At 41.3% G+C, this 22,715-nt stretch overlaps 1 protein-coding gene across 2 annotated transcripts in view; it reads left to right on the forward strand.

Annotated features, from left to right (window-relative positions):
• Positions 1-2,020: 2,020 nt before the first annotated feature.
• The window catches only part of SPMIP4 (sperm microtubule inner protein 4), a 42,888-nt gene continuing 22,193 nt past the window's right edge, over positions 2,021-22,715 (forward strand). For both annotated transcript variants that reach the window (XM_069586791.1, XM_069586792.1), the window contains exons 1-5: positions 2,021-2,429; positions 3,103-3,260; positions 12,526-12,702; positions 20,213-20,284; positions 22,382-22,411. In XM_069586791.1, coding sequence (XP_069442892.1) covers positions 3,127-3,260; positions 12,526-12,702; positions 20,213-20,284; positions 22,382-22,411 — 413 coding nt within the window. In that variant the 5' untranslated portion in view covers positions 2,021-2,429; positions 3,103-3,126. The remainder of the gene's footprint in view (positions 2,430-3,102; positions 3,261-12,525; positions 12,703-20,212; positions 20,285-22,381; positions 22,412-22,715) is intronic.

A 22,715-nucleotide genomic window follows, 5' to 3' on the forward strand; every position in this document is an offset into this window, starting at 1 on the left:
TGGAGGTGATGGAATTCCAGTAGAGCTGTTTCAAATCCTGAAAGATGATGCTGTGAAAGTGCTGCACTCAATATGCCAGCAAATTTGGAAAACTCAGCAGTGGCCACAGAACTGGAAAAGGTCAGTTTTCATTCCAATCCCAAAGAAAGGCAAGGCCAAAGAATGCTCAAACTACTGCACAATTGCACTCATCTCACATGCTAGTAAAGTAATGCTCAAAATTCTCCAAGCTAGGCTTCAGCAGTACGTAAACTGTGAACTTCCAGATGTTCAAGCTGGTTTTAGAAAAGGCAGAGGAACCAAAGATCAAATTGCCAACATCTGCTGGATCATGGAAAAAGCAAGAGAGTTCCAGAAAAACATCTATTTCTGCTTGATTGACTATGCCAAAGCCTGTGACTGTGTGGATCACAAGAAACTGTGGAAAATTCTGAAAGAGATGGGAATACCAGAGCATCTGACCTGCCTCTTGAGAAACCTATATGCAGGTCAGGAAGCAAAAGTTAGAACTGGACATGGAACAACAGACTGGTTCCAAATAGGAAAAGGAGTACATCAAGGCTGTATTGGAGAAGGCAATGGCACCCCAATCCAGTACTCTTGCCTGGAAAATCCCATGGATGGAGGAGCCTGGTAGGCTGCAGTCCATGGGATCGCTAAGAGTCAGACATGACTGAGCGACTTCACTTTCACTTTTCACTTTCATGCATTGGAGAAGGAAATGGCAACCCACTCCAGTGTTCTTGCCTGGAGAATCCCAAGGATGGCGGAGCCTGGTGGGCTGCCGTCTATGGGGTCGCACAGAGTCGGACACGACTGAAGCGACTTAGCAGCAGCAGCGGCGGCGGCGGCGGCAGCAAGGCTGTATATTGTCACCCTGCTTATTTAACTTATATGCAGAGTACATCATGAGAAACGCTGGGCTGGAAGAAGCACAGCTGGAATCAAGATTGCCGGGAGAAATATCAATAACCTCAGATATGCAGATGACACCACCCTTACAGCAGAAAGTGAAGAGGAACTAAAAAGCCTCTTGATGAAAGTGAAAGTGGAGAGTGAAAAAGTTGGCTTAAAGCTCAACATTCAGAAAACGAAGATGAAGGCATCTGGTCCCATCACTTCATGGGAAACAGATGGGGAAACAGTGGAAACAGTGTCAGACTTCATTTTGGGGGGCTCCAAAATCACTGCAGGTGGTGACTGCAGTCATGATATTAAAAGATGCTTACTCCTTGGAAGAAAAGTTATGACCAACCTAGATAGTATATTCAAAAGCAGAGATATTACTTTGCCGACTAAGGTCCATCTAGTCAAGGCTATGTTTTTTCCAGTGGTCATGTATGGATGTGAGAGTTGGACTGTGAAGAAAGCTGAGCACCGAAGAATTGATGCTTTTGAGCTGTGCTGTTGGAGAAGACTCTTGAGAGTCCCTTGGCCTGCAAGGAGATCCAACCAAGTCCATTCTGAAGGAGATCAGCCCTGGGATTTCTTTGGAGGGAATGATGCTGAAGCTGAAACTCCAGTACTTTGGCCACCTCATGTGAAGAGTTGACTCATTGGAAAAGACTCTGATGCTGGGAGCGATTGGGGACAGGAGGAGAAGGGGACGACAGAGGATGAGATCGCTGGATGGCATCACTGACTGGATGGACGAGAGTCTGAGTGAACTCCGGGAGTTGGTGATGGACAGGGAGGCCTGGCGTGCTGCTATTCATGGGGTCGCAAAGAGTCGGACACGAATGAGCGACTGAACTGAACTGCACGTGCTGAGTCCTGCGGAAGCCACCCTAGACAAGGCCGCATTGTTCTCCACTGAGTGTAAGAAACATGGATGTGTTGGAGGCTCCCACCTCATCAGAGTCTCCCTGGCACCGCACTCCTCCACCGCCCAGCGCACAGCAGAGAACGCGCCGGCCCCAGGGCCAGGAGCCGCCTGGACCAAGCAGCCCTAGAAGGAGTCTGTGATACGGCCCGCAGAGGGCGCCAGGGGGCGGGGCCAGGGGCGAAGGGAGGGGCGAATAAAGTGGCGCGGCCGAGGGACTGGGGTGCCGGAAGAACTTTCTCGCGTGTACGGGGAGTTCCTCACTTTGCTTCCGGCTTCCGATTCTTACGGGTTCCAAGAGTTCGTGGGCTGGCTTCTTCCGAAACTTGTATGAGCCCACCGCCGCCCCTGCTCACCTCCCAGATGCCGGCCGCCCCGCAAGCATGCATTACCTATTGCCACGGTCACGGTCGCCGTCACAGGCACCCTCAACCCCACCCCTGGCCTGCCCGCCGGCCCTCTCTCTCCTTCACCCGCACCTGCACGCAAGCTCCCCCGGGCCGCAGGTGCGGACGACGGCGGAATTCCACGCCCCGCAGAGGCCCTCCAGCCCTAGAGAGGGGAAAGGGAGCTCTGCCGCCTAAGGCCTCCAGGCTGATGTCCCAAGGTGCGTGGGAACCCCGAGGCACCGATTGGCAGGGCGTTGATGGCCATGGAGGTTAGGCTTAGGCCGGTCGTGGCCAAGGCGCGTCTTTTGCTTCCCTCATCAAGTCCTAAGGAGGGGTGGAATTCTCACTTTGGGGTCTCGCTTGTGCTGCACCGCTGATTCTCCACCTCTCTGCAAAGAACCTCTCGCCTAGAATCCCTGAAGACTTTTAGAAGCACAGGTGTTAATTCTGTTGAATACTGAGTCGCCCTGCTTAAAAAAAAAAAAAAAAAAAAAAAGACCAGGGCAGGGGGAATCAGCTGAGTTTTTTTGAATAATTACGGTTAAAATTGAGGCAAGAATCGAAGGTCAGTCAATGCCCGCGAGGTAGATGCCTTAAATGAGTCCACAAGTCATCCATTTATCATTCACACTCTACTTTAGAACCTCTTCCACTCTGTGGGTTTGTTTCAGTTGAAATTCGTTTCCATAGAACTTAAGTTGCTATCTGTTACCTGAGGTCCCACAGATAGGGCTCACCCGAAGGATAGGAGCCCATGATTTCTAAGCAGACTTGGGTTGAACTACCGAGCAGTACAAAGCAAGTTTCCTGCTTGCCCTGAGGGAGGGTCAGTGTGACAGAAACTAACTCAGTGACTCTTTAACCAAGTGTGCCCTCCTTTTCTTTTTCCAGGTTGTGCCGTTTTAGCCAAAAAGCATGGAGGTAATTCATGGCCAGCCCTACTACTGTAAGGAGCTTGAAGGAGCTGACATACTGTCAGACACCTTTTACTCTAATGAATTGCACACTCCACTACAAACGGCTACTCGCCCAACTGCCTCAGAGGACAGGTAAAACAAAGACTGGATAATGTAATGCAAACAATTATAAAAGGTTTTAATATATTACTGTATTTTTGTTTTGTGAGAAAAAGCATTTAAGGTTATGGGCCTCTTCTGTGTATCACAGCACCGGGAAGGCATAATATGACAATGAACTAAACTTTGAAGTGCCCATATCTATTAGTAACTTGGCAAGAAGTAAAAAGTTAGTGTATATTTTTAAAAGGCAAACATCAAATTCATCTACTGCATTCTAGAACTCTAGAATGATCTGTTCCTTCATTTTGAATTAATTTTGTTTCTTTGTTTTTGGCTGTGCTGAGGCTTCATTATGTGTGGGCTTTTCTCTAATTGCAGAGAATAGGGGCTACCCTCTAGTTGCGATGCTGAGGCTTCTCATTGCAGTGGCTTCTTTTGTTGCAGAGCATGGCCTCTAGAGTGGGAGGGCTCAGCAGCTGTGGCTCTTGGACTCTATAGAGTACCGGCTCAGTAGTTGTGGCGAACAGGCTTAGTTGCTTCTCAGCATGTGGGATCTTCCTGGACCAGAGATTAAACCTGTGTCTTCTGAATTGGCAGGCAGATGCTTTACCACTGAACCACCAGGGAAGCCCTGTGAATTAATATTTGAATCGAACTTTATAAAGAGTGGTATGTGTGTTAGTTGCTCAGTCATGTCCAACTCTTTGCAACCCTATGAACTGTAGCTTGCCAGGCTCCTCTGTCTATGGAATTCTCCAGGCAAGAATACTGGAGTGATTGCCATTCCCTTCTCCAGGGCATCCTCCTGACGTAGGGATTGAACCCGGGTCTCCTGCACTGCAGGCAGATTCTTTACCATCTGAGCCACCAGAGAAGCCCAAAGAGTAGCATAATGGGACCTTATAATTCTCTAACACCATCTGCTCAAAAATACTCCCAGAATCTGCTATTCAGACTTTATTTATGCTCTACCAAGTTTTCTGTAATGCAATGCAGATTATGTTTAAAATGTCATCTAACATATATGAAAGAAAGTGAAATGAAGTCGCTCAGTCGTGTCCGACTCTTTGCGACCCTGTGGACTGTAGCCTACCAGGCTTCTCTCTCCACAGGATTCTCTAGGCAAGAATACTGGAGTGGATTACCATTTCCTTCTCCAGGGGATCTTCCCGACCCAGGGATCGAACCCGGGTCTCCCACACTGGAAGCAGAGGCTTTAACCTCTGAGCCACCATGACGATTTAACATATATGAGTGATTACTATGTGTTGGCACTGTATCAAATGTTTTACTAATGTGGTAATTCTTTAATCCTTACAGCAGCCCTATGAGATAAGTACTATTATTATCCCCATTTTATGTATGAAGGAACAGAGTACAAAGAAGTAATTTTCCAAGATACTAGTGCCAGCTTTACTGTATTGTATCAGTATTTATTTGAATCATTTTTAGGAAAGAAAAAAAAAACTCAAAATCATGGGTGAGAAATAACCTGTGTAATGGTTTTCTTGCTTTTGCTTGTTTGTTTTATAATTTCACGTTGTCAAATCTCTCATTTAAGAAGTCTTTCTCATGTAAGAAGGTAGTCAAAAGAGTTAGACATGACAGAAATGACTGAGCACGCACACACGTTATCTTTATAATAGCAACCCCTCAAGAGTTTGAAGATTCTTTTGACTATCTGAGTTCTTTTTGCCAGATGAACACTCGTTTTCAACAGACTTTACTCTTCTTTCTTCCTGTGTCTAGAGTTTCACTGTCTTGATCAGAATTCCACAGATCTATTCCAATTTGTTTTATGTTTGGCCAAAAGGGATCTGAGTAGGAATTTAACGCTGCTGTATCTGATGGAACTCACTGTGCCCGCAAAAGCACTCACAGAGGCATTTAACTGAAATGTTGATACCCTCTACCTAAATGGTCCTATGGTTTGGTTAGTAATTGGCTCCAAAACCCTTAAACAGACTTGAAATCTAAGAGAAATGTCAGAGAAAATATTGCTTTTCATTGCTGTTTTCAGTCACTCATTTGTGTCTGACTCTTGAGACCCCCATGGACTACAGCACACCAGGCTTCCCTGTCCTTCACAATCTCCTGGAGCTTGCTTAGACTCATATCCATTGAGTCAGTGATGCCAACCAACCATCTCATCCTCTATTGTCCCCTTCTCCTCCTGCCTTCAGTCTTTGCCAGCATCAGGGTTTTTTCCTATGAGTAGGCTCTTTGCATCAGGTGACCAAAGTATTGGAGCTTCACCTTCAGCATCAGTCCTTCCAATGAATATTCAGTGTTGATTTCCTTTAGGATTGACTGGTTTGATCTTGCAGTCCATGGGACTCTCAAGAGTCTTCTCTAACACCACAGTTCAAAAGCATCAGTTCTTCAAGGTTCAGCCTTCTGATGGTCCAACACTTACATCCATATGTGACTACTGGAAAAGCCATAGCTTTGCCTACATGGACCTTTGTTGGCAAAGTAATGTCTCTGCTTTTTAATATGCTGTCTATGTTGGTCATAACTTTTCTTCCAAGGAGCAAGCATCTTAATTTCATGGCTGCAGTCACCATCTGCAGTGATTTTGGAGCCCAAGAAAACAAAGTCTGTCACTGTTTCCATTGTTTCCCCATCTGTTTGCCATGAAGTGATGGGGCCAGATGCCATGACCTTAGTTTTCTGAACGTTGAGTTTTAAGCCAGCTTTTTCATTTTCCTCTTTCACCGTTATTGAGAGTCTCTTTAGTTCCTCTTCGCTTTCTGCCACAAGGGTCGTGTTATCTGCATATCTGAGGTTATTGATATTTCTCCCAGCAATCTTGATTCCAGCTTGTGCTTCATCCAGTCCAGCATTTCTCATGATGTACTCTACATATAACAAGGTGAAAATATACAGCCTTGATGTACTCCTTTCCCAGTTTGGAACCAGTCCATTGTTCCATGTCTGATTCTAACTGTTGCTTCTTGACCTGCATACTGGTTTCACAGGAGGCTGCTAAGTTGGTCTTCTTTTGCCATCTTTTTAAGAATTTTCCACAGTTTATTGTGATCCACACAGTCAAAGGCTTTAGCATAGTCAATGAAGCAGAAGTACATCTTTTTCTGGAATTCTCTTGATTTTTCTATGATCCAGTGGATGTTGGCAATTTGATCTCTGGTTCTTCTGACTTTTCTAAATCCAGCTTGAACATCTGGGAGTTCTCAGGTCATGTACTATTGGAGAATTTTGAGCATTACCTTGCTAGCATGTGAAATACGTGCAGTAGTGCAGCAGCTTGAACATTCTTTCACAATGCCCTTCTTCGGGACTGGAATGAAAACTGACCTTTTCCAGTCCTGTGGCCATGGCTGTTTTCCGAATTTGCTGGCATATTGAGTGCAGCACTTTCACAGCCTCATCTTTTAGGATTTGAAATAGCTCAGCTGGAATTCCATCACCTCTACTAGCTTTGTTCGAAGTGATGCTTCCTAAGGCCCACTTGACTTCACACTCCAGGATGTCTGGCTTTAGGTGAGCAATCACACCATCGAGTTTATCTGGGTCATTAATATTTAACTGACTACAAAATTAAACACAGCATATACTCAATTACCTATAAATATAATGAGGTATTATTTGAAGCAGTATCTAGGTACAACCATGTTCCTAGTTCCTAATAAATAAAATTTGCTTTTCACTTTATTCCATGTGAAGTTTTTCCTTTCTTAGTCCCTAAATGGGAAAACCAGGATGATCATATATTCTCAGAACCTCCCCTCTCATTTAACTCCCTTTTAAATAGTACCTGGGCAGCTTACAGAAATAGAAGTTCTCTTTTCTCTCAGTAGTATTCCTCAGCTTCTCTAGAAGGTATCATCAGGGCAACATTGGTAACTCTACCCTATCCACACTGAGGCTTACTTCTTCCAAACCAGGTTCAGGGTATATGGCTCCCAACTCAAACCTCAAGGTATCTCAAAAACAGAACAAAACAATGAAGAACAAAAATCTGCTGGCTTTTAGGGATTACTCTTCATAATGGTAAGGATGAATACAAGTCGTAATGTATTAGCTCTCAGCAGCTTAATGTTCTAAGTGTGGCTGTACTTAAAGGAGTGGCTTTTTAAATATTATAATGTATTTTGAATTAACTCGGCAATTTAAACAGGGATGAAAAATTGTTTCCTCTCATCCACCTTTCTTTTTTTTTTCTTTCCAGAATAGGCAGCACAGTCTAACTCATCTGTTACCCACCACTAGTCTGGTAACTGGGCACATCAAAATAACATGACAAGTGTTCTGAAAATACAGATTCCCAAGCTCTGTCTTTGGGCTTCCCCAGTGGGTCAGCGGTAAAGAATCCACCTGCAATGCAGGAGAGGCAGTAGACAAGGGTTTGATCCCTGAGTCAGGAAGATCCCCTGGAGAAGGAAATGGCAACCCAGCAACCCACTCCGGTAGTCTTGTCCAGAGAATCTCGTGGACAGAGGAGCCCAGAAAGCTGCAGTCCAAAGTGTCGCAAGGAGTCAGACGCCACTAAAGTGTCTTAGCCTGCACTCAAGCTCTATTTGTAGAGACTGACTCACTGGGTTAGATCTAGGGGATCTGCATTTTTAGTCGTTTTTCAACTTGTTTTGAGAATCACTGGCCTAGCAGAAAGCACTGAAACACAACATGAAAACCAGGATTGTGGTCTGGCTTACCCAGTGACCAAGGGCAAGTTAATCTTTGTACATCAGTTACTTTCTTCACTGGTATGTTGTGGGACAATTATATTAGTCACTATTATGTATGATTACTTGATCTCCTTAAAAAAATATTAATAAGTAAGTGGCATTCTTTTGTGTTTTTTCCACTGAAAATTTAACACTGGCAGGTACAGATACTCAAAATCACAGATGCCTACCTCCTTTTTCCATTCAGCTGACATCTCCTTCCTAGTCTATTAGGAAGATAAATATCAATTAAGGAAGTGTCTTGAGAATTGCTTAAGATTTAATTACAAGTTCCATTTTATTTCTGTTTGTCTCATTGCTTTCTGATTCCTGAGGTTTGGGGGTTTGTTTGTTGTTTTGTGTTTAACCGTTAGCTTCCTGTCAAAAAATAAGCATATGTTTGTTCTAGCCTTTCCTTTAATCATGCCTTCCAATCATTATTGGCTAAATTCAGTCCCCCAAATCAAAATCCTGTAAGGTGACTCCAAAGAAAGATATTGGTTTATCTACAGGGAATATATCTTTCTCTTAAATAAGTAAACATTAATTTTATGTGGCTTCAGATTTCAGCACTAATAATTTGTTGTTATTTGCTTAGGAGACATGTATTATTTAAGCTATAAAATTATTTAAAAGTGAAACTTTAATATTTCATTTAATTAGTTCCTTCTATAAATTCTGTTAATATTAAAGCTAAGGGGTAGGGATATGAGACCCTACAATGAAAGAGAAATATGACTTCTTTACACTTTGCCTTTTATTTTAAATGGTTTCCTACAACTTACTGGTTTTAGATGAATGCCAACCCAAATGATTGATTAACATATTCTACTGGCTCATCTTCCTAGGCTAGTGTAATATATGAGGGTCAGATGCTGAGAAATTGACTCATCTAATTTAAATGTAACTTTTAAAAACTTAGATATTAAAGCTTAGGTTGCCATTAATCAAATGTATTTAAATATTTTTCACTTGTCATGCCCCCACCCTGTGTCTATTGATTATAGTCATAGATCATAGCTCAGAGGTCTAAGAACGGAATACCTTCATCCCTTTTCCAGTACCCCAAATCAGCGGACACCAGATTCTCCTTGACTAGCTGGTGCAGGGGGTGGCAGACTTCTTCCTTAAAGGACCAGATAGTAAATACTTAAGGCTCTATAGTCTCTGTCAAGGGCTTCTCTGGTGGCTCAGATGGTAAGGAATCTGCCTACAATGCGGGAGACCCTGGCTGGCCTAGAGAATTCCATGGACAGAGGAGCCTGGCAGGCTACAGTCCATGGGGTTGCAAAGAGTCAGACACGACTGAGCAACTAACACTTTTACTTTTTTCACTTTCAGTCTCTGTCAAACTACTCAGCTCTGCTGTTGTAGCAGAAAAACAGCCATAGACAATAGCCAGTATACAAATGAATGGTCATGGCTGTATTCCAATAAAATTTTACTTACGAAAACAGCAGTAGGTTGGATTCGGCCTGTGGGTCATAGTTTGCCAACCCCTATGTAGTGACTTTGAGATAATACATTCCATGTATGACAGTCCCAAGTGTTAGTTCTTCTTTCAGCAAATTTGTGCGGGAGGTTGACACTAAACCAGTGCATGGGTGCAGATAAGAAAGTGGCTCCACTGTCCACACCTGTATCTCTGAGTTCCCTTCCCGTGTTTCTAACTGGGTCCACATTGCTCAGAAGGTATCATCCAAAGGGCCCATGAGATCATGCAGGGTGTTACCCTTGTCTTCCTTACTTGCTTCCCCTCTCAAGCAGCTCTTCTCTACTGTGCCTCAAATCTCAATATTCTGTATCAGCTCTTCTCATATAGCCCAAAATTCAGCTGTCTTTTCAGCCCTTAAGATTCAGCTAAATTCCACTCAAATCTTTATTCCATACATTCTGGTAACCCAAAGCCTTCCTCAAAATGTACCGAAATTCCCAGGATGGGGTGGGGATGACCGTAACTGACTTTGGGTACCTGGCTCCATGTATTCTGCTTCTGTTCAACAACATTTTGACCCAGATGTGACACAGTCATTTTTTAGTTTCCTCCGAAGACCTCATCCACACAGAGCATTTGTGGGCCTGGTAAATGTCACTGATCAGGTAAGGGTCTGAAGGAAGAAGCACATCATACCGTATAATATATAACTAAAAGTTCCTTGTAAGCCATAACGTCTGTATTTAAAAGTTCTTTATCCCAGCTACCATCAGAGTTCCCCCAATGGCTTTCACTCACTGTGATCTCTGAGCATCCTGCTGGTCTATTTTCTTCCTCTCCCCCTACTTCCCTTTCCCCTCATCTTCCTCTCTCAAGAGTGAAACACCAAATCCTTTCCATTGCTGAGCAGCTTAATAAATCTTGGGTTGCTTGAGTCCTTATCAACACCTGTACCTGCAGAGTCTCTGTCTCTTCTCCAAGAGGCCTAACAAAATAGTTGATCAAACAAGCAAGTCTTGCCCAAGAAGGATTCTGGAGCCAACACTGTCAGGAATTTTCAGTTCCATAATCTTTCAACCCTCGAGGCCTTCTTCCATGATATTGCCCCTGCTTAGAGTCCTCCCTCTCTTGCACCCAGAAAAGTCCTACTCATCCTTTAGAACTCATCCTAGACAGTGATTCACCCAAGAATCCTACCTCCAGAAGGGAATCCTGTTGGTCTTGCATATTTATGAATAGGGGGTATGCTATCTATCTCTGACCACTTAAATTCAAGTTCAAGTCATGGGCAAGTGCAAATTTGGGGAGAAAATGAGAGAGCTGGTTTTTCCTGACTCACCTGTAACATGAGAGGGCAGTCTTTTAGGGTCCCAGTTTACGGTAGGGATGGCTTCCTTTAGATTCCTTACCTGGCTGATTTCTGCGCTTCTCCGCCTACAGTGTCCTTAAAGCAAAAACGAAATCTGCCAGAATTAGCACTGCCTTAAGGGCAAAAGTGGCTTCTGTGCTTGTTTACCTTTCCAGATTCCTATTTCCCCTCTTAGGAAACCCTAGTATCTCTTTCTGTCTTGTTAACAATGAGTTGCTTTTAAGAAGATGCTTTTCTTTTCAACATTTTGTGGTTTGCTCAAGGAAAATCGAAGCAGTCTAATAAAAATAGAATTCAACTTCTCCAAGAAAATTTGACTCAAAGTTCAATGGGTCCCCTTTCTAAAATTATCAGGTTATTGTCTGCTCTCAAGGAAAACCAACTAGTCAGTAAGTATTTATTGAGCATGTATTTGCAAGGCACAGTGCCATATCCTGGGGATTCCATGGTGAGTGTGCCAGAGTCTTGTCTGCAATGACCTGTCCTCTTTGTTGTGCTGTGGAAACTGATGAATCATTGTTCTTTGTTCTCTAGAACATTGTGCTGTTCATTTCTTGGTGACAGATTACTGCTTTATTTTAAGAGGATGTAACTTAAGAACAGCCAGGTAGAAGAGGGCAAGGTACATAGGGCAAGGTATGTGGATTGGGGCACTGAACTTCCATGAAGTCTGAGGGCCCCACCCTCCCCCCACTGCCACCTCCACATGGTCACCAACCCCAAAGCTCTTTTTCCAGCATTTTAATTTATTTTTAGTGGGATGGTTAGTCTAAATAATTGACTGCCATTAGTGGAAACTGGAAGACCTAAAATCCTTCCTCATTAGGATGCAGGTCTTTAGCCAGATTAAGAGTTTTGTGAGGGCTTCTCCCTAGCCTAAAGTTTTCATATTGTGTAATAAGTAGCAGTCCAGGAAACAAATCAGTCTCTTTGGCCTTTTTCATTCGCTCAGGCATGCAATTCATTTCACAGACATCCCTTGAGTACTTCCCGTGAAGCATTTTTACAACAGTGAATATGTGTCCTGGCCTTTCACTCCCTTGTTGAGAAAGAGCAGAGAAAGTCATCTGAACTACCAGTTTTTAAGATGAGACTAGCCCTACCAGCCAATTTAGGAAATTTCCGTGTCTTCAGCCTACTGAATGGTATAGTTGTAAAGGGTGGAACAATTGGAGAACTATTTTCTATGGAAGGTAATTTGTTGAATAGGGCAGTACTTCTAAAGTTTAGCATGCAAAGGAATCATCTGGAGGGCTTGTTTAAAACAGATTACAGCTTAAAGAGGTGGGATGGGGAGAGGAAAGGGAGGCTCAGGAGGGAGGGGATATATATATATATATATATATATATATAATTGTGACTGATTCACACTGTTATATGGCAGAAACCAATGCAGCATGGCAAAGCAATTTTCCTCCAATTAAAAAATAAATTAAAGAAAAACAGATTATAGGGCTCAACACCTCACTGCACCCACTAATTCTGATTCCTGGATCTGAACCAGAGAATTCCTGGATGGAACCAGAGAATTTTTATTTCTAACAAGGTCCTTCTCACTCTAGCTCACTTCCACATTGTAGAAGTGCTAACAAGCTCTCTGGAATCTCTCTTACAAGAGTATTAGTCCCATTCATGACTGCTCCTCCTGACCTAGTCACTTCCTGAAGATCCCACCTTTGTATATCTTCACATTGGACATTAGGATTTAAATACATAAATTTGGGGGCAGGAAGGACACAAACATTCAGACCATAGCATTCCACTCTGAACCCATTAACATTTCAAAAATCTCTTTTTATGCAGGTATCAGACATTAAGACAGTCACTCCAACGATGTAGGCTTCCATGGGGCGCTGAAAGGGAATATGGAGGGATGATACCCATTTCGCTCCCTGAGGAACACAGGCCGAAATGTGAACCTCCTAGAGTCATGGGCAAAGGACATCAGCATTATGGATTTGGTGGAGAAATCTGGCCAAGGTAAATAAACTTTCAGTCCCTCACATAGAGGTCATTGTTATTCAGTTTTCTGTATTTCTATTGTGAGTCCTTTGTTAACTTAAATCTGCTTCTAAACTTATTATTTATGAAAAGATACAGATGGGAACACTAATTATATAATTTCTAATTGTGAAGTCAGTAAAAAAATATAAATATCTTTGCTCTCCTTAGAGATGTTTATGTGATCAAAAAATTTGATTAACCTAATTCCCTTACTAATCATATTTTATCTAAAACTAAGTAACATTCCTGAGAGAGATTAATTTTTTTGGCTTGAGCAAATAGATGGCCTAATTTCTACAAATGTTGTTGACTTTTGAATTCTATTTTTTTAAAAACCATCTATAGTCATTAGAATCTAATGGGCATTGTTTTCAAGTATTAAAATATTTCAATCATCATTTATGTCTTAAAGTTACCCTTTCAGCAAATTTATTCAAAGGCCAGTTAAACCTGAAGATAAAGCATACACATACAAAATCTGAGCAGTAAATTAAATGTCACAACATTAACTGCTAAGTATGAAATTTATTCAAAACAAAATCCACTGAAGCTTCTCTACACAGAGCCCGCTTACTCCTATTTTATCTAACAATCCTGGCTACCTAGTTTACTAACAATCTAGCTAACTAGTTTTTTATTCTAAAGCAGTTAAATAAACAGGCCACAGCTAAAGAGGAAGACAATACCAATAGGGACATGTGGTAGCCTTATGAAAGCCTCAGTAAAGTAATAAAAAGCAGACAAATGAAAAGTCCAATTGGAAAGATGCAAATATTGACACAATGAAGACAGGACCTCAAGTTCATCAATTCATTCAACAGATTTGTTTAAGCCCCTACTCTCGTGGAACTTACTTTAAATATAATATAGATTTTTAGTATCTTAGTAAAGTGGAAATTGTTATCCTGGTTTTATAATAGAGACCCAAGAGGCTCAGTACCTTTCCTTGGGTCAGACAATATGAAGTTTCAGAATGGGGATTTGAATCTGGGTTTATTTAACTCCATAGTCCACATTCTTTTCATTAGTTCATTCATTCACTCATTCCAGCCATTCATTTATTCAGTCATTTGAATATAGCAAGCATTGTTGAGATTAAGGTATAGCTCCTCATGGAGTTTATAGTTCTGGTCCCCAGAATTTGTATATTAAAAAATGTACAATATTCTGAAAGACTTAGAAGTATATTCAGAATTATAGTGTGTGAAAAGAAAGCAAAAGACTAGCTTCTTATGAGAAAGAAGTCTTAGAGTCTTACAGAATGCAGCCCTAGGATACTTGGGAAAGGAAATATTTGTTCCAATTAGAATGTCAATCACCCCTGACTCAGAAATGCAGGTTAATATATTTGGTTCTTGTCACACCCTTTTGTGTTAAACGTTATCATTTTTATCATTTAAATGTTATCATTATCATATTTATCTCTTTAAAATATTTCAAGTTCCCTTGCCCTCAGCCCCCAGGAATTTATTACCTGGTGTGTGTGTGTGTGTGTGTGTGTGGGTGTGTGTGTCTGTGTGTGTTAGTCGCTCAACCGTGTCTGACTCTTTGTGATCCCATGGACTGTAGCCCACCAGGCTCCTGTGTCCATGGACTTCTCCAGGCCAGAATACTGGAGTGAGTTGCCATTCCCTTTCCAGGGGATCTTCCTGACCCAGGGATCAAACCCAGGTCTCTTGTATTACAGACAGATTCTTTCACTGTCTGAGCCACGAGGGAAGCCTTTACCTGGTGGGGCAAACCCAAATTTTGTTCCTGAAAGATTTCTAAGCTTCCCTTGGGGCTTCCCTGGTGGCTCAGTGGTAAAGAATCTGCCTGCCAGTGCAGGAGACACAAGTTTGATCCCTGATCAGAGAAGGAACTAAGGCAGCCCACCAGGCTCCCCCGCCGCTGGGATTCTCCAGGCAAGAACACTGGAGTGGGTTGCCATTTCCTTCTCCAATGCATGAAAGTGAAAATTGAAAGGGAAGTCTCTTAGTGACAAGCGACTCATGTGACAAGGAGGAACTAAGCCCATGGGCCACAACAACTGAGCCTGTGCTCTAGAACCTGGGAGCCCCAAGTACTGAAGCCCGCACACCCGAGAGTCTGTGCTGTGAGGCAAGAAAAGCGACTGCAATGAGAAGCCCGCACACCACAACCAGAGAGTAGCCCCGCACAACAAAGACCCATCACAGTGAAATAAATAAGTAAATCTTAAAAAATAAAACAAAAAACTAAGCTGTTAGCGATTCTGCCTTGCTCAGCTACTACTCTATTCTATGAATTTTATGCCACTGGGAGCTATGTTGCTGCTGCTGCTACTGCTAAGTCGCTTCAGTCGTGTCCGACTTTGTGCGACCCCAGAGACTTCAGCCCACCAGGCTCCCCCATCCCTGGGATTCTCCAGGCAAGAACACTGGAGTGGGTTGCCATTTCCTTCTCTGCCGGAAGCCAGTGTGAGGAATCCCACCCTTGACAAGGTCATGAGGAAGGAAGCTGACATACGCAAGGCGTGATCAGACTTCATTGGCCCCCTCTGGAAATTCCTAAGCATGTACCCCAACAAAAATCTGCCGGCTTTTGTGCTCTGCTTTTCCACTTTTCTGATATTCTTTGGAAAAAAGTCAATTCAGGGCTTTAGTCTTCTGCATTCGAAAGGGATGTTTCAGTTAAACTCCCTCTGATAGCTCTCTAGCTTGCCCAACAGATTCCCCAGACCTCTTACAGCTTGTGAATTGCTTACAACCCTCCAACCTCAAGAGACACAAAGCTTAAAAGCATCTTAAAGATACAGAGCCTTTTCTAAAGAGTTAAAAATTATATTGGTAGAGGGTTTTCACTGTTGACTCAATGACTGCTGCCAGGCCTCCATATTCTTTATCGTTTAACACCTGAAGGATAGTAATCAATTGAAATTGGGATATAAAAAAAGGAATATAGTAGTTTTGATGTTAGCAACACTAGACTTTTGAGTTCATTGCTTTTCCTTTGTTATAAATCACTGTACTCCTTTCACTTGTTATAAACTGCTATATCTTTGCTATATAAGAATGTAACTTTATTTAGTGCTTTCTGAGATTTGCACCAGACTTTAGGAAGATCAAAACAAATAAGTCTTCTAGTTAACAAACCCTTATCAGAAAAAAGGCTGTAAAATGCTAATTGGCCCTTCTTAGCCAGAGGATGATGTAAATCACCTAAGACTTGTGTGTACAATTAGGTATGCAGAGAGAGAAGCCTTGTTTTGATAAGAGTCTGGACTGCTAACGCTGCACAACTTTGTGTTACCCATTGATCCCCATGTTTTATCCAAAATATAAAAAGCCTTCTGAACAATAAAGGATTGGACCAGTTTCTTGGACTAGTCTCTCGGCCTGGTTTCTTGGGAATCTGGCTCCCCCCGTGCCTCTCTCTCTCTCCTTTTCTCCCTTTTCCTCCCTCTGCCCTCTACTCTAATTTCAGGCTGAATTTCCATCTGGGGCACGGAGGCTCACCAAGTCTACTTACTTGCCCTGGCTATTAAGACCCGTGCAAAAGGGAGCCTAAGGCAAGGCACCCTTAGATATTCAAGCGAATGCCGGTGGCCCAACGTAGATGGTGCAAATTCCTTGTCTGGAATTTTATTGGTCTTCCGCGTAATCCAAGGTATTCAGCCTTCTTCCTCCAATTAATTTTCCTACTACACACTTGTTTCTTAATCTAATCTTATATCAATCAATAAATAAGTTTCTCTCACGCCAATGCCGTCCACACTTCAAATTCCCTGGATCCACCAGGGCTGGACCCAGGTGGACCCCGGCACTTCTCCAATACATGAAAATGAAAAGTGAAAGTGAAGTCGCTTAGTCGTGTACGACTCTTTGTGACCCCATGGGCTGCAGCCTACCAGGCTCTTCCGTCCATGGGATTTTCCAGGCAAGAGAACTGGAGTAGGGTGCCATTGCCTTCTCCAGGGAGCTATGTTAGGAGGTGTCTAAAAGATACTCCCAGTTCTAGAAATACTCCTTTTCCCCAGCATGGTATAGCGGCAGTCCTGTTGCCTTTCACATTTAGGATCTATAATCCCAGCCTACTTGGAATAGTTCTTCCTTGCCTGTTTTTTCCAGAGTCATAAGGAGCCCCAGATTACATCATCAGTTCAGCTTCCAGTTCAGTGGGACCATTGTTTTGTCATCTGGTGGCAGCATTTCTCCCTTAACCTCTAAATGAGCAAAGCTCAAGGTGGCTGGGGAGGAAGTAAAAATTTCCTCGAGTGTAATAAAAACAGTGAGGGGCATCACTCCCATTTCCCCCCATACTTTTTAGACCATGCATTCTGGTTACAGAGGAAAGTATTTATTGGTCACCAGTTCAGAACATGTGCCACACTCTTCAGGACAACACTGAGCCATAGCTGAGTCATCAATAGGCTATTCCAGCATTCTGTAAATATGACAAGGCCAGTGAATCTTTTCAATTCAACCAGTGCCTTATTTCTTTTTGTGGTAAATTGTCAAGAGTATTACTTAGTGAGGGTTATTCTTACCCCACAAGAACGCTCACCAACAGAATCTCACAACTGAGGATGTTCTCAATTAGGTAGATACTCTGTGGGCATCCATCAGGCTTTCTCCAGTCACCCGGCGGCTTCATAAACTAAATAACCCTTGACTAATAGTACTCTCGCCTGGAAAATCCCGCAGATGGAGGAGCCTGGTAGGCTGCAGCCCATGGGGTCGTGAAGAGTCGGACACGATTGAGCGACTGCCCTTTCACTTTCATGCATTGGAGAAGGAAATGGCAACCCACTCCAGTGTTCTTGCCTGGAGAATCCCAGGGACGGGGGAGCCTGGTGGGCTGCCGTCTATGGGGTCGCACAGAGTTGGACACGATGGAAGTGACTTAGCAGTAGCAGTAGCAATATACCCTTAGTCAAGAGTAATACTGTTTAAGATATCATGTAGTGAATAAGGCCTTCAGTTACATTCCATTGATGATGTAACTGGCAGCAATGTAGTGAGGAGGAAAGGGAAATCCTTAGTTAGAGGTTCCTATGAGGATAAGTCATCTTTCATGATGCAGGGGTCTAATGTAGTCAACCACCTACCAGGTGGGTGACTAGTACACCCAGGGAGATTTTTCTCTATGAATTACTTAGGATTGGTAACTTCTGGTAAATTCAAATGTAGCCAGGCCAGTTTTGATGAAGGGGAGTTTCGTGTTGCTGAGTTCATACATGAGAACTTCTGTTCCTGCCCCTGTAATAATTTAGTTTATGAAGCCACTGAGAAAGCACCGGGTGACTGGAGAAAGCCTGACGGATGCCCACAGAGTATCTACCTAATTGAGAACATCCTCAGTTGTGAGATTCTGTTGGTGAGCATTCTTGTGGGGTAAGAATAACCCTCACACTCTAGGACCAATCTCAAAGACTGAGAAAGCGAGTATTTTGGAGTCTACATTGGGTAGATGAGATGTAGGATGGGTGTTCAAAAGAAACTGAGTTCAGCAGTACAGTATATATTAAAATATCACAAGTGCCAAGAATGAAGGCTGCAGTAACTATGGACTTCAGGTGATAATGATGTGTCAGTGGAAGTTCATCAATCCCAGCAAATGTACCACTCTTGTGAGAGATGTTGATAATGGGGGAGGCTAAGATCCAACCAGTCCATCCTAAAGGAGATCAGTCCTGGGTGTTCACTGGAAGGACTGATGCTAAAGCTGAAACTCCAGTACTTTGGCCACCCCATGCGAAGAGTTGACTCATTGGAAAAGACCCTGATGCTGGGAGGGATTGGGGGCAGGAGGAGAAGGGGACGACAGAGGATGAGATGGCTGGATGGCATCACCGACTCAATGGACGTGAGTTTGAGTGAACTCCAGGAGTTGGTGATGGACAGGGAGGCCTGGCGTGCTGCGACTCATGGGGTCACAAAGAGTCGGACACGACTGAGCAACTGAACTGAACTGAACTGAAGCATGTGTGAGTTAAAGGGTATTTGATAATCTCTCTACCTTCAAATCTCTCAACCTTGCCATGAAACTAAAACTGCAATCTAAAGATTGTAAATATGGATATAATCTGATTCTTTAAATTTCTCATAGTGTTCCACGGTATGGATGTATTAAATTATTTAGCCATTCTTGTATTTTCTTTTTCTTCTTTTGTATTAACTAAGTGTATGAATATCTTTATACAGGCTTCCTTGAACTCAGTACACAAATGTTTCTCCAGGGAAAATTCTAAGTAAAGTTATGGATCGTAATATGTGAATTATTTTTAATTTTAGCCCCCAAATGCTTTATATTCCCAGAGTAGTATCTAAAAGTATCCATTTTGCCATATTCTTAGCCAACTGTAGTAACATTATCAAACGTATAATTTTTGCCTATCTAAAGAATAAAAAGTTTATCTTGATTATCAGAATGCATTTCTCTGATTAGACTGAGTACTTTTTTCTTACATTTGTTTTCTTATTTTTGACTATTTATATTTCCTTTCTGTTCTTATTCTTTGCTCATTTTTACTGCTTGTCTTTTAGCTATAGATTCTTACTGGGTCTTTATATTCTGGAATATTATCTCTATATGTATCTATTATAAATATTTTTTCTAATCTTTGTTTTATTGAGCTTTTTTATACTGTCTTGTCTTAAATTTTTAATAAATTCCCCTTATCGTAAAAAACAATTTTTTCTATTTGTTTATTTTGGGCTGTGCTGGCTGTGCTGCACAGGCTTTTTTCTGCTTTGGGCAAGTGGGCACTACTTTCTAGTTGTGGTGCATGGGCTTCTCATTGCGGTGGCTTCTCTTGTTGCAAAGAATCCCATGGACAAAAGAGCCTGGTGTGCTACAGTCCATGGGGTCACAAAGAGTTGGACACAACTGAGCAACTAACACGTGCACACTCTTGTTGTGGAGCGCAGGCTCTAGGGCGCGCAGGCTGCAGTAGTTGCAGTATACGGGCTCAGTAGTTGCGACTCCTAGGCTCTGCAGCACAGGCACACTAGTCGGGGTGCATGGGCCTAGTTGCTCCTCAGCATGTGGGATCTTCCAGATCAGGACTCGAACCCATGTCACCTGCATTGACAGACGGATTCTTTACCACTGAGCCACCAGGGAAGCCCTTTTCAAAAATTTTTCATTTGATGTTCTCAAATTTCCTTTTGATTTTTGAGTTTTTAAAAATCTTATGTAAAATGTTTTCCCTACCACCAAGAAAAAACCATATTCATATATTTTTGTAATATTTGTATGCTTTTCACCAATTTCTTAGATTTTTAATCCATCTGAAATTATCTCTTTGAATAGTATGAAGTTGAAGTCTTTTTTTTCCAAATGGCTAGTGAATTTTTCCTGTGTTGTTTATTAAAAAATAAGCCTTTTCCCACTGATTTAAAATGCCATCTTTTCATATACTGAATTAATGTATACATGGTTGTATTCATCTATTATTCTTTTACTATCTCACATTACACTGCTGTTAAAAAGATGTTCAATTTAATCTTTTCTTTCTTTTCAGAAAGCTTCCTGTTGAACAATTTTATTATTTGTCACAGAACAAAAAAAGTGACCTCTACGGAAATGATTCTTTGTAAGTTTGAGGTTTCTTTTTCTTAGGTGAAATCAAATAACATTTTTAAGTGGAAATGAGTCATATGCAAAATTTTAATAGTCCCCAAATTTTCCTCAAGTCTAGGGAACTTCTAGAAAACAAAAGTCTTCCTTTTTTTAAATAGAGATCATTGACTATAGAAACCAAGACCAAAAGAACAAAAATAAAATAAATAGACTAAAACCTACTAATAGTTTTTTGCATTTAAACAAAAAAAAAAATTGGAAAGATCGAGTAGTAATGTTCAGAAAGATTCATACAGGTCCTCTTGACCCATTTCCCTACCTTTGACTTTGTTATTCAATCTAATAAGAATCTGTTACATTTCTTAAGAGGGTCATAGAAAAAGCCCCAGTGCCCTCAATAAAAATTTTAATCAGAATTTTATGAAAGTGGTTTGTTATGACAATCTACAAATAACTCTTAATAAAATTACTCTGTAAGTTTCTCTTTTAGATAAAGAATACTTAATTCACTCTTTTTGTAGAGGAATGATTTTCTAGTGTATTATTTTTTGCTCATTGAAATAGTTTGTTGTATATATTACAAAGGCCTACTTTGTAATTTTCAGAGAAAATACTGAGAGCACTGATGTAAAAATGAAAATACTATTAGTTCTGTTTATAGGTCATAAATTAATACAGAGTTCAGCCACAAGAGGGAGCCAAAAAGCTATGAAATTTGTGGTTGCTAGGCCTTTTTCCCTTTGGGATTAATAAACTGAAAAGGAGAGAGTGGCAGTAAAATCATGGATAGGTTCAGGTCAAGGAATTCGCGTCTCTGAGCATTTTTTATTTTCACTTTATCCTTTCAAACTTTGAATTTTTAAAAAAGCTTTTCTTTAAAAATTTTTATTCTTATTTTTCCATTTTGTTTTTTTAATTGAAGTATAGTTCATTTACCATGTTGTATTAGTTTCAAGTGTATAGCAAAGTGATTTCAGTTATACATATAAACACACACAATTTTTTCCATGTTGAATCGAATTAATTTTAGGTAAGTACTTGTCAAAATCAGCTAAATGAGAAAACTCTTAAATGCTGATTTAATGTTTCATATATAATAGTCAGTGTGGTAGCGCTCAATCTCATAGATTCTTATACTCATTGCTTTCCATTCCCTACTCAACCAGAAATTTAACTGGAAGACATGCTTTTTTTTTTTTAGTTCCAACAAAGTTAGAGTCCAAATAAAGATATAAACCTTTTAAAGTGCATGTGGATGGTGTGTTTACAATACATTATAGACTAATAAAATTAGATGGCTTGTGTACCACTTTCTAAATAGAGGAACATATAAAAAAGCAAACAGTATATTCAATTTTACTGCCTTTACTACTGACTGATATCATTCTGTTCATTTTTCATAATTGAAATATTTAAGAAATATTTGTATAGGCCGAAACTAATTGCTGAAATCCAATGAAAGTTGATGACAGTCCTTCTCTAGTGTAGACTTTGTCCCTGGGCTGTAGTGTTATTTCTTGGCACGTAGAGCTCAGAGCAATTAGTAAACATACAACCTTCTAATAGTGAAGTGATTCAGAAAAGGCATGCCCCTGAGAACTTGTTCAGTTTTGTTCTAGCCTCTCTGCAACTGGGCAACATTCACTCTCATGAGAGGTGAGCAATTCTGGGCAAAGGGGCAAAGCACACACTGTACTTATATGTTTTCTCCAACCAGGCCACACTCAGGTCACTTTAGGTCATGTAATTGCACCACATGCATGGTGTCAGGCTACCTCAGAGCACTTCAGTGCTCTGCCTATGAGCGTGAAGTCAGTAAGAACTAAAGCTCTATTATCATTAGAATAAGTTAGAAATGCAGAACAAGTGGTGAGTGGGGCTGAAGTTAGGATAAGCGTAATGGAAAAACTTGACCAACAGACAACTGAGATATGATAATATCATATCTGTCTGGTTAATACTCAGTGTTCCAGAAAGTCAGTCAGTATCATAGAGACTCTGTAGTTTGCAAATGGGATACTTCTTTATTCTTAAGCAAGTTGCTAATAGAAATGTGAGCTTTTAGAAGTCCTTAATATAAATTAGAATCTGTTTCCTGGTTTTATTCTAGGCTGCCCAAACCACCTGATTCAACAGTAGGGTAAGTAGACAACTATATTTTCCTTCCCTGTTATAATCAAGAAAAAAATATTGGCCATCTATATGTCTTAGACAGTGTAAGGACAAGTTATATTTTTCATAGTTTTTTTTTTTTTCTTAATCAGGCAAGAGAAGAGGCTGATACAAGTCCAAAATAACAGCATTACTGATTTCCCCCAATTACATTCCTGACTGATTTTTTAAAGTAAACTTTTAAATTTAGTACTATTTTATACTTACAAAATTATTGGGAAAATAGTACAGAGATTTCCTATTTACCTCAGTCCCAGTTTCCCCTATTATAA

The sequence above is a fragment of the Ovis canadensis genome, chromosome 4 (assembly GCF_042477335.2).
Source record: "Ovis canadensis isolate MfBH-ARS-UI-01 breed Bighorn chromosome 4, ARS-UI_OviCan_v2, whole genome shotgun sequence".
Taxonomy (NCBI): Eukaryota; Metazoa; Chordata; class Mammalia; order Artiodactyla; family Bovidae; genus Ovis; species Ovis canadensis.